Source organism: Camelus dromedarius, chromosome 18, assembly GCF_036321535.1.
Source record: "Camelus dromedarius isolate mCamDro1 chromosome 18, mCamDro1.pat, whole genome shotgun sequence".
Classification (NCBI taxonomy): Eukaryota; Metazoa; Chordata; class Mammalia; order Artiodactyla; family Camelidae; genus Camelus; species Camelus dromedarius.
In genome coordinates this window covers 29403913-29417069 of record NC_087453.1, presented here as the reverse complement: position 1 = coordinate 29417069, position 13157 = coordinate 29403913, and the positions used below count along the sequence as shown (strand labels likewise).

Here is a 13157-nt window from a genome sequence, read left to right as displayed (position 1 = left end):
CTACAATTAATGTCTTCAACTACCATTGGCTTTGAAAAGACTCACGTCAGGTAACAAGGAAGTGAAAGGGGAAGGATGCTAACACTTCCTAAGTGATGACTCTGTGCTGAGATGGACAATTATCCCAGAAGGAAGTTTAAATTAAAACTATTTAATTAACCTTATTTAACAGATGGGTACAAAAGCTCAGAAGGATTTAGATCACTTTCCAAAGTGCAGGTTAATGGTAAGGCTGGGTTCAAACCCAGACCTCTCTCTGCCTCCAAAGCCCAAATTCTTCCCACTATATCATACATAAAAAATTCCTCAAATAAAAATTTCTGTAGTTATAAAAATGTAGGGCTAAACAGGTCCTTAGAGACTTGCTAATTCAACAGCTCATTAAGTAGATACTAATAGATAAGAACAGACATGGTAAGCAATCCCCAAAGATGACAACCAATTCCTCCCCTATGTAAGCACACCGCTGCTCCCACCAAGAGGCGGAGTTCATCTCCTCTCTCTCGGCCTTGTGATTTGCTGACCAATAGAACGTGGTGGAAGAAAGAGTTTGCCAGTTCCAGACGTGGCCCTCAGGAAGCCCAGCAGCTTCCACCATCATGTTCTCTGGGAAGCCAGTGCCAGGCTGGAAGGAAGCGCAAGCTAGACTACGGAATGACAGACACCTTATAAAGAGAGAGGGGCCCCATGGGGGAGGGCGGAACATGGGAGTGAAGCCCTCCTGAGCTTGCCAGCCCAGTCTGTATCTGACTGATCCAAGTGAGTGACCCAGTCAATGCCATGCAAAGCAGAAAAACTGCCCAGTTAGATTTTCTGACCCAGGGAATTAGGAAAAGTTTGGGGCTGGTTGGTTACACAGCTATAGATAACTGAAACAAGAGGTTAACTGACCCATCCATAATCAAGAATCAACAGTAAGGACCAAAAATCTAAGCTCCCTGACTTTTAGCCCTGACCACCTGCCACTGTCGCCCACCATGTAAACTGACCCCAAGCAGAGCACCCCAAACACCGAGAGACCTATGGCTTTGCCACAACAGCCTATGAAGAAACAGATCTGAACAAAGTGACGGTACTCATTTGTTCACAACTGAGCTATTCAGGGCAGTCTCTGTGTTTACTAACCTGTTGCTATGATCATTTCGACACATGAATTTCTCATTACAAACCCCCTGAGGACAGGGACAGGCAATCATCACTCTTGTCCGCATCTCTAGTACCTAACCCAGGGCCTTGCACACCAGGGATAAATGAAGATTTGCTAACTGACACCTCACATAGGAAAAGAATTAGACTAGTCCTCACCTCAAAGAATTATGAGACCAAAAACAAGTAAGAGGCCCAGGCCAAGTGCCTCTAATACTATACAGGATATCACTGCAAAGTAATTACTGAGGGCCCATGACACGCAGAAAGTGTTCTTTTCCCAAACACTTTAACAGCACTGTCTTTTATTATAACTCTGATTTTATCTTTTATTTCTTATATTTTATTATGACAAGAAACCCTGTCAAACAGATAGGCATAGTAGCACCATCCCATAGCTGAAGAAATGGGTGCTCAGAGAAATAACACAATTCACCCAGTCATCCACACTGCACAAATGAAGCCACAACATGAAATCAGGAAACAAGATTAGAAGTCTGATGCTAATTTCACCCTCTAGAACCCTTTCCTCAAAAACCTGATGATCTAAATTTCAAGAAGGACTGTAAAAGAACCTAGAGTAACCTGAATATAGAGAATCACAGAAAGTTAGAACGAGACAGATTTCAACACTGACCCGCAACAGTGAATTCTTCAGGTCAAGGGAATTGGGATGCTAGACCTGGCCCAGGCCTTCCCAGAATCTACACGACACTCCATCTTTGTGAAACAGCATAACATTCTTTCCCACCTCAGATCAGACTCACAAAAGATAGCACCTGCCTGACTGTGTAGGGTCACCATTACAAACTCATGATTTGATGTTTCTAGTAGTCTTAAAATCAGAATGCTATTGTCACATGCTACTCACATGCAACGAAGTGACATATGCCATGGCCTAGCTTCCTTTATTACTTAATCATGGGTATTCCAAGAGGTTATGGCCACAGAAGAATCTACAAGGACAGCAGGAGTAAGCAAACACTGTACATCTTTACATGATGCGGCTAATGACTGGACTGCTGCACACGGGGGCCATTTCAGTAAAATGTTATTTCCATGGACGCCCCCTGCCTGGGATCCTAGGATGTAAGCACACTCCGTTAGTCCCCACCCCACCTCTCACTTCCTCAATCTCCATCCCCCAAACTCACCGTAACAATAACAATAAGGAAATGTGAGTAGGAAAAGCTATATCTGTAATAACACTGTCACTTCACGGACTCTCTCCCAGGAGAACCCCTCCAGTCTTTACTGCTAGGAACAGGGCTGGGCAGGGCCCCGGAGCTTTCCAGGGACCAAGGGGATCCTCACTCTCAGCCCCTCACTTCCACTTCCAGAATCTGGAAGGGAAGCAGGCCAGAGGCAGTCTTGTGTCACCGAGAATGCTTTCCGTGAGGCCGCTGTGGATAGTTCGGGTTGTTTGGATGGTTTTCTATGGCTGTGGTTAATGGTGGTGTTTCCTGGTGAGAACTGCAAGACAGAGTGATCTAAATATCCACAGGCCTAACAGCCTACAGACAACTCCCAGGCAAACAAACACAGGCATTTAGGACGTCATGATAATTTAGGAATGAGCCAGCAATTTTCAAAGCACTTTGGTTGTTGTGATTCCTCGGATCACGGTGTCTGCAGAGAGTGACTTTACAACACACGGAACAATGATGCCCTCTACAGCCCTCAGAGAGAATCCAAGGAACTTTCTGAGCTCTTGTATCTCTGAGCAATCCTGAATCTACTTTCCCACTAAGAATTATTTTTTTACATTAGAATAAGTTAATAACATAACACATACTTATATGTGCTTTGTATGCAGGTTGGAAAAAAATTGAAGTATCAGGGTCTAACATTAAGGTGTTAACTGAAATAAAACAATGATGGCCAAAGAATTAACATCATTATACTGAAATAATTTACTTTCCTGAGGGCCACTGTCATTTTGGCTATTAGCAGAGGCTATTTTCAAAGGAATTAGCTTAAAATATTTTCCAGGTGGAACTGTAGACTGTAGACTCTTGAAAGGAAAAATAGGTTGAGGTGAAAAAAAAATTGTTTTTTAAAGAAAAGAAATACACTACAAATGGAACACTATAGTATTCCCTGTCTGGAACAGAAAAAGGACCAGTGAGAAATAACTCTGTGCTTGAGTGACTTCCCTGTTCTCCATAAGCCACAAGGAAAGAAACCCCTCATCTTTGTAATAAGGAAAGTAAGGAATGCTGGGTACCTCGGAAATGCTCCAGATTACTCAAGGCAGATACAAAAGAAGCAAGCAGAGCACAGGTCCTTCTTCTCAGGAAATGTGACTGCAAACAGTATGTTGTCAAAGCAGGGACCAATGTATAGAATACATACAACACCCGACAATGTAAGCTGCAGACAGCAGGCAAAGGAACAAAGTGAGGGGTAATCAATGCAGGCAAAGTTTAGATCTTGTGTGAAAAAAAAAGGTGAGTCTTTAGTCAAGCCTGGAAAAAAGCTGATGGGAACAGACTGAAAAAGAAAGAGAACAGGGAGAGAAAAAAACCACAGGCTAGATCACTGCAGGAAATGCAAATGCATCAGTTTCATAGAATAGGTGGGCCACGTTCCCAAGTTCCACGATGAAAACATGGGTCAGAGTTAAAGAGGAAGGGGAGAATAGTTATCAGAGTGCCTTAAATTTAGCTGGAGAGTTTAGATGAGATCGGATTAAATAAAAGGAATTACTCTGACCATTTAAGCAAGAAAGAAATATGATAAAAAAACGGTGTTAAGAAAACATCTTTGTGGCCTTTGTTTAGATGCACTGGAATGATAGCACAAGAAAGGCAGAGATCGTCCAGAGATTACTGCAGAAATATAAACAACCTGTAATTTGAATTTGTAAGAAAAGGAGAGAAAAGATGCAAGTCCAGGATACTGTATCGAAGAAGAGAGATGCATTAAGTTGGTAGGTGACTGTGAATGAAGGACAGGGAAACATCATAACTGGGCAAGCCAGGGGCATTCAAAGCCAAAGCCAATTTAGAAGAAAACCGTGATAAACTGAATTCTTAGTTTGAACTTTTAAGGATCAATTTAGATAGAGACTTCATGGAGGATTTATTTTGTTAGGACACTTCGGTTTTATTCTTTCCTAAAATTTAGTGGAGAGTCATTACTTAGAACTTGACTGATATGAAAATATTTGCATAAATCTTTTTTTCAATATAATACACAAAATCAGTGCATCTATTTCCAAGTGAATATTGATGGCAAAGCGCCACTTTCCCCTTTAAGTAATTGAAAAATCTAGGACTCAGAATTTAAGTTATTCACTGAGGCAAAACAGCAAGACAAAAGCCCATTTGCTCATCAACTTTCTCTCTCTCTCTGGAAGTTCAAAGAGTTACTCTTCACTTCTACTTTTACTATAAAGAGAAAATTACTGTCAATTCTTAGGCATATTTCTCTTTTTGCGGTTGTTCTAAAGAATGCAGAGACTAAGGTTAACTGAAATTCAGAAGAGAACATAAAACTGTAATTGCTACAAAGGAGTGGAAAGAAAAACACAGATAGTAAAGCTGCAGGGAGATTTTTTTAAAAATTTTAAAATCTCCCCTCTTCTCGTCAACATTAATCGAATCTTCAATCTGTTACTTGAGATTTAGAAAATAACTTAGTCTTCACATCCCAAAAGTCCAGAGCACTGCACCACCCTCCGCCCCCAAATAAAAAGTGGACAACTATCAACAGCAAAAGTAAAAGCTCCAAGTCTCCTGGAGTGGGTGGGAAGGAGGAGGAGGAGGTCATTCCACACTCCCTGTGGAAGGAGACAAAGCCAGATCCACATTCCAGGGAAATCTGGCTGGTCTGAGTTTTTCCTTAAATACAGATTGGCTTGTCACTAAGCCAGGCGCTGTAATCTTCCCAGGCTGCCACTGCTAGGGAAGGCAGGAATCCCTTCTAATTAATCAAGCCCTCCCAACAAAAATTTTCCCACCCACAACAAAGTGGGCTAGGGGGAGGGGGAGTAGCAGAGAAAGCTTTGTAGCCAAAAGAATTCTAGACTTTGGTGTAATACCTAACTAATCCAAGAAAACAGATGCAGGAAGCAGAGGAAATGATCTACAAACAGAGACAGACAATGAAGTAGGAACCTTTCACAATACTGCTCGGCTGGAAACCCAAGTTAAAAATTTAAAACCGTAAGGTTGGAATTATAATTGAACGGCAGTAAGACTGGGCAACATGAGCTTTTAAAACACCTGTAGAGCAGGGGATGGACCCATAAACTTTTTGGACATAGATATCATGCATTTGATTTGATACTTTTAGCAATAATTTCTAGCTCAAATTTATTTTTTTTTCAAAATTTTGTGTTTTAGTAGATAAAAGTCCATAATTAACACATCACATGTCCATGTCTGTTTCTTGCTTCCAATTGCAAAAGAAATAGCGTTGCCTTGGCCTTCCTGATTTGCCCTGCCCTTGCAGCCAGTTTAACCTAACGTAACTCTATTGAAAGCTCTGACAAGGTGCAGGGAGGCAGGAATACAGAAGGAGGCAGTGATTCAGACCCACGCTGTCCAGTTCAGCTCCCCATGTGGTCTGCTGAGCACCTGAAATGTGGCCAGTAGGAACTGAGAAGTACGTTAAGACAGATAATGTGTTTATATGCCTGTCAGCTTACATCATATATAGATATTTCACACTTTGCAGGCAATAAGGTCTTTGCTGCAACTGTCCATTGTAGCACAAACGCAGCCAGAGACAATATGCCAACAGATGGGAGAGTCTGTGTTCCAATAAAACTTTATTTACAAAAACAAGTGGCTAGTCTATAGGATGTTAAGCTGCTGACCCCTGGTCCCTAAGGAACTTAGGAAAGTTCTAAAATACTGGAGTGGGTGCAGAGCTCAAATTAAGATCACTGAGGAGCCTTGGGAGACATGCATCTGCTACCACTACTACTTTCCACTGAGAAAGCAGTCACTGGAGTATAGGACACATCTTCCTGCCATGAGCTGCAGTGGCCCAGAAGCCAAGAGACCCTGAAAACTGTGGTTCCAAGGACTTTCTCATCCATACACCGCTGCCATTTTCTGAAATTATGGTCTAGCAGTCATTTATAAGAAAATAAGTTCAAGGCCAGAGTCACAGCAGTTTTTAAAAAGAGCCCTCTTCTATGCAGGAAGGTCAGAAGACCTCTCTCCATGTGAAGAAGAATAAGCTGTTTGCAATGGATAAGTAATACCACTCCCAGGAAAGTCTCAGAACAAATAACTGAGACGCAAGTGGCAAACTGGTATTCAGAGGTTTTCTGTTACTTTGGAAATCATGCTCTATCCAAGTATTTTCAACCCCAAATGGTCAAAAGTAAATGCATCTATATGGATATAGATATTTGCATAGGTGAATTCCTTTTAACTTTTATTCACTCATTTGATTTTTCATCATAGTAATCCATATACATAGATTAAAATGATACATCAAAAACAGGCCTCTTCTGCACTATCCTGCCTCCATCTTCCTTCCCAACTCTCACTCACTAGGACCAACCATGCTGTTAGCCATTTCATCTGGTATGCACTAAGTGGTTCTAAATACTTTGTTTATACCATAATTTCTTACTATTTCAGGTTTAAATACTATCTATGGAAAATGAAAACATAATGCCTACAACCCACGCTCCCACAAGTCTCCCTCCCCAGCCTTCCAAAACTGGAGATGACAACACATGAAATGTACCCGTTGTTCAAAGCTGAGCCATGTAGTGCACTATGCTCACCTTCCCATTTTGCATAATCTTTTGTTTCCTTAGTATTAAGGGTTATATCCTTTTCCGTTTGTTTAGTTTCCAATATTCCTACTATAAATCGTTCCTACACTCTCTGACAGACTTATAAAAACTCCTCTCAACGCATTTAAATACATGTGGTATTTTATTCATTTCATTTTTTGTTGGAAACATCTTTCATGGACTCCTCTCCTCTGTCCTGGTCCAGTCAGACTGGCTGCTGTCTAGGAATGATACACGGTTGATCATCATGGGATTTACTTAGGCCCTTACCTACTGGATTCTCTTTTTTGCTGGATCCCCTATCTCACCCTTTCTCTGTTCACCCCCTCATTTGGGAAAAATCACATCTTTCCTAAAATAGAATACATTAGAAGGAAATTCTTTTTTCAAACTGCAAGTCTGAAAACATCTCTATTTCACCTTAACATGTGATTCAATGTTGGGCTGTGAAAAGAATTCAGGGTTGGAAAGCATTATCCTTGGAATACTGAAGGAATTGTTCCATCGTCCCCAGCTGTGGCTGCTGAGAAGGCTGTTCTGAATCTGATCCTCTGAATGGGACCTGTTTTTCTTTTAGAATATTCTCTGAATTCCCAGTGTTATGAAATTTTAGGATGATGTGCTTTAGTACAACTTGTTTTCATTGTCTTTTTTAGGTGCCCACCTACAGAAACGTTCAAATAGTGTCGTCATTTCTAGTAATTATATTGTATTATTTCTTTCATAAGTTTCCTCTCCACCATTTGCTTTCCTTTCTAGAACTCCAATGTTTCATATCAAGATTGTACCTCTATTTTTCCTGGGTTATCTTCCCATTTTTTATCTATCATCTTTTTGCTCCACTTTCTGGGCAGTATCCCTTTATCCATCTTCCCATACACTTTACTAAATTTTTATTTCTATTATATTTTTAATTGACAAATGTTCTTTCCTATTTTTAGGAATTTCTCTTGTTCACAATATCCTGAACTTGTTACATAGTTATAATAGCCTCCTTTTTTTGCTCTGAGGACACAAATTATAATATTTTTAAGTCTTTTTCTTGCTCACTAGAATCTCTCTGACCCTCCAGATTTGTTAATTTTTTTTTCTCTTTTTCTCAGTTCTCTGTTTCTGAAGTTTTCCTTAAATCTCTGATGGTACTCTTTTGTCCATTCTTAGTTAAAAATAGACAATGAAATGCTGATTTGAAACTTTGTGTACATAGGTGGCACTTATTGGCTGCTGAGTTTCGGAATCCAGTGGGACCCCATTTGGTAGGGGGATGCCAGATACAGGCTCTACTGATATCAGACAAGCAGATTTTAGGTTAAGAAGTGTAACTAGCAATAAAAGGAGGTACCTCATAATGATTAAAGATGCTGTTCAACAGAAAAGGCAATCATTAATTTGTACATCCCTACAATAGAGGCTCCAGATTTACGAAGCAAGTATCAATAAAAGGACAAATATACAAATCTAAAATCAACTTTCAATTCTTCATATCAGCTTAGCACATAATACAAAGCTTGACACATAAATAAGTGCTCAATTTGTAAATATCCTCATATAATTCTCTTTGGTTCATATGGGTAAATTTGTCCATAATTTTTGGAACAGAAGTTATTTAAAAGAGATTTTCCTTCATTCTCTTGAAAAACTTTGGCTTTCCTGAAAATGCAATTTAAAAAAAAAATCTCTGCTCTCTGACCAAGGAGGTAACATGGATGCCTGCCATCCACCCAGGGCTTTGAGGTAGAGAGGAAAAGGAAGAACAGCAAGAAAAATACTGAAAAATACTAAAAGCATTAAGCTTGTGCCATACTCTGTTGTGAGTTGCAAAGTCAGACTACCCACAAGGTGGTCAAGCCCCAAGCCACGAAATTAATATAAATCTGGTCTCAAACCACCAAAATGTCAATGGCTCCAGCAGAAGCAAATTTGAAACTGCTCCACTGCTCTGCAGGGCTGGGTTCACAGGTCTTTCCACCAGTGTATTTCACACTTGGTAAATAACAGTGGAAATAACAGAACAATCTAAAAGAGGCTATAATAAATCACTTTGAGATTATGAAGGAGATAAAAGAAGGATATGAAACATATGGAAAAACAAGACAAGTATACAAAAAAAGAACTCCTAGAATTTGAATTTAAAAAAAGTAACCAAACACAAATTCTCAAATAAAAAATACAGTCACTAAAAAAAAAAAAATTAAAAGGTAGATCAAATACAGATTAAAAAGCAGATTAAATACAGATAAGAAGCTTGTGGTGAATGGGAAGGGGCCTGATAGAAAGCACTCTGAATGCAACATAGACACATGGAGAGGAGAGAAAAAGGAAAGGGCAAATGGCCAAGCAGCTCACACATAAGGCTGCTGGAGTGGAGTTCATCACAGAAGGCACCTGGTGACAGTGGCAGTAGCAGACGTGCACGTCCTCTGCTGCCCATGACCCTCTAGGGCAGCGCACAGCAGTCTGGCTGGGCAGGATGGCAGATGTTCGGAATGGGATCCCAAGCTTGGGTTGTGGAACTTTTAAGCTGCATGATTAGGGAAGCACTGGTCCCTTGCCTGGGTGATCAGAGGCAGGGATACCATCACAATATGATATGTAGAATCTTCCATATAATGTGTCAGAACTCTATCTATCCCAAACCTGCTGGCTTGATACCCAGGGTTGGGGTAACTGCCCCGCCTGGCATGATCTGGGAGCTAAGTCCCAGTCTTGCTAGTGCAGCTGTAAGATGACGCGATCTGGTAGCAGAATCTGCCACGTCAGTGTGTTTGCCTTGGAAATCAATAGACCCATCTCTGGCATAATTAGGGGCCTGGGCACCAAGCTTCGCGGCTGATGAGGATTGTATGCTTGGCTGGACCACAGCCAGTCTGGGAGAAGCTTTGCAAGAGGCCCAGTCCTCTTCTGAGCAGACACCCTGCGGAGGCTCAGTCCTGAGTTAATATCGCCCTCTAACACGTAAGAAACAATTGTACGACACTATCCAACAAACCGTCTAAGAGTTCCAGACGAAGAGAAGAGAAAGAGAGGAGCAGAACCTAAAGAGAAAAAGGTCGAAATTTTCCAAAATTGATGACAGACTTGACTCTTCCATAAGAAGATGTACATGTACCCCAAGCCAGACAGATAAAAAAGTCTGTATCTTGAGATTTCACAGTGAAACTGGAGAATATCCAAGACAGAAATAAAATCTTAAGAGCAATCAGAGAGAACCAAGATATTTTGATAAGGAAGATAAGATAACAAAGAAAGGAATCAGGACAGGCTGGTGGCAGACTTCTATGCTGACCAGTCTCTACAGATGCACCCCCAAACTCTCCCCTCCCCGTGAGCACAAGCTGCCTTTCACAACAAGAGCTGCGGCCTCCCTGGGGCTGGCCGTTTGAGGGCTCTGACCAAAGGAATATACAGGAAGTGGCATCTGAGAGTTCTGAGCCCAGCTCTTCAAGGGACTGTCAAATTATACTTCTTTCTTCCTGCAGCTCATGCTCTGAGACACCATCCCTCAAAACTCAGCAACCAAGCTAGAAGCCCAGGTCACAGAGTGACCACCTGAATGAGAACTGAAGGGCGACAATTAACAGCCCCAGGTGAGCTTCCAAGCACAGCCAGGATCAACTGATGGTCCTGGGCACTGTCATCACTGAGGTGCCAGCTGATCTGGGTCCCCAGATGCTGCAGCCCCAGCCAAAGTCAAAAGGAAGGACCCCCCAACTAATACCAGGCAACCTACAGAATCCTGAGAGAGAATAAAATGGCTTGTGCTTTAAGTCACTACGGTTTAAGGTGGTTTTTAAGCGTCAACTGATAATTAAAACCTTTCTCAGTTTCAATAACAGATTTCAGAAGACAATGTAAACATATCTTTAGAGTGCTGAGTGGAAATAATGTTCAACCCAAAATTCCAAAACAAACTTTGCTCTCTAAAGTAAAACCAAAACACATTTTGAGACAGACAAATAGTGAAAGGTTACCGCTTACAATCTTTCACAGAAATAAATACTACATACAGAATATACAGATACTAGAAATAATTGCAAGCAATGAAATGTATAAATATGTTGTAAGTCTAAGCAAGCATTGACTTGGTAAAGATAAGACACAACTACGATATCAAATAGTATCTGATCTGGTTAACTATTATAATTTGTTTTGGTGTTTTGAATTTCTGCTTACTGAAACACTAGCATAGAGAAATGTCCTAAATAACAAGCATATGTGAAAGCATCCTTTGTACACTCATTCCTCTCAGAAGACTGGATCTGCAGTTGGTTGGATGTAGGATCCTCAGATGCAGAACCTGGGGGATCTACTGTACTCGCTATTTGTCAATTCTTCCTCTCTTTCCCCACCACCCCTCACAGGTGACCCTCCCATCCTTTTCCACCTGACATGGTCTCGGATCCAGCCATCAAGGGATAAAGAAGAGATGCTTGTAAGAGGAAGACAGAAGAGGGCAGCCAGGCGAGAACGCAGCCCGGTGCAGCATTTGCTGCCTGCCTCTTTACTTTCACCTGCATTATCATTCATGGACCAGCAATGTGGTCATTTTTTATATTAAGGATCAAGTTATGCCAAAAAGGTATCTTACCAAAGAATTTAAGCAAGAAACTCCCATGACCAAATGAACTACTCATTTCTTCCCCATCTCATTCTTAACATGCAAATTTTCAATCACCAACTTCAAGTTTTCAGTAGTGCCCCAAATTTAAAGAGTAGAAGGAAAGTTCAGGGCTTCAATTTTCAATTAGCATAGAACTCAGTTATAGCAGAAAAATGATTAACCATTTTTAAAAAGGCTATTAAGCATTACTTACTTTAACAGCAAATTTCTTTGATGCCATGGCTTACTGGTTCCAGAGTAATTACAGACCTTTAATAGAAGAAAAAAGAAAGTTACAAATAGGTGTATCAAAGTCTCTTTCTAGTTGGATATAATATAGGAGAAAGTTTGGCTGAATAATCAAATATCAATAGTTATTTTTACAAGATGAATGTTCACTTATACCTGGTCTTAATAAAAATATTACATTGAATCAGCAATTTAAAAACTGCCCAAAGAAAAGCACAGACCCAGATGTATCCTACCAAATGTTTAAAGAAGGATTAATACCAATCCTTCACAAACTATTTTAAAGAAATAGAAGCATGAAAAAACTTCTCGTATTACTCTAAGAGGCCAGTATTACTCTGATACCAATACCAGAGATACCACAAGAAAGGAAATCTACACACCAGTATTCAACAAAATATTACAAACCAAACCTAGCAACATATAAAAAGGATTATACACCATGACCACATTAGATTTATCATAGGAATATAAGGTTGGTTTTACAACAGAAAATTAATCAATATAATACACTATTTTAATAGAATAAAAGGAAAAAACAAAACACATGATCATCTCAAATTTGGAAAAGATTAACAAAACCCAACACATATTTTTCTTTTGTCTTTGTTTATTTAATTAAACTTGTAAAGGTTAATAAATATAGTCCAGAGTTAGTAGGTTGGTATTATAACATTTATTAAAATAATGCTATGGGTTAACAGAAATAGCAAAGAATCAAAGAATTAAAATGCAAGCTATGTAAAATCCCAACTAAAACCCAAAAGTGTTTAATGTATTCCTCCATTAGCTAAAAGCCCAAGAAAGACAAGACACCCAATATAATAAAGTACTGCAAAACAATTGGCAATTTTCAATTATCAAAATTGTGGATTTTCAACATTATAAACTGACTATACCTCAATAAAAATTAAAAAAAAAAAGAATCAAAAAAATTGTGGATTTTGTATCCTTTTCTCAATCAAGAAAAAAATTCTTTTTGAATGTTATATAACATACATATAAAACAATATAGAAAAATACACTATAAACTTGTAACAATGTAAATACATCATCTTACACGTTTCTCATAGGCAATAGGTTGGTTACGGCACACTCATATAGCATGAAACTACTAAGATAATAAAGAACAGACAAAAACACATGTCAGCTGTACAGTAATATACAAGCGATACTCCCATCTACCTGCACTAAAAAGTTATATAAGACTGTCAGAAAAAAAAGTCATAAAAACTACATATTTTAATAAGAAATAAATTCAATAAAGAATGATAATACTGAGAACCAAGGCATTCAGAGATTCCAAAAGTCATGTTTTTTTTTAGTTTATCCAAAATTTTGTCAACTAAGTTTTCAAAAGTTTGTTCAGAGCCAACATTACTTATAAATGTCACACAT

At 39.5% G+C, this 13157-nt stretch overlaps 1 protein-coding gene across 4 annotated transcripts in view; it reads right to left on the bottom strand.

Annotated features, from left to right (window-relative positions):
- LOC105101202 (protein SLX4IP) overlaps nucleotides 1–13157 on the bottom strand; it is a 169784-nt gene that overhangs the window by 137059 nt on the left and 19568 nt on the right. For all 4 annotated transcript variants that reach the window (XM_010994314.3, XM_064475880.1, XM_064475882.1 and 1 more), the window contains exon 3: nucleotides 11725–11780. In XM_010994314.3, the coding sequence (XP_010992616.1) occupies nucleotides 11725–11751 (27 nt within the window). In that variant the 5' untranslated portion in view covers nucleotides 11752–11780. The remainder of the gene's footprint in view (nucleotides 1–11724; nucleotides 11781–13157) is intronic.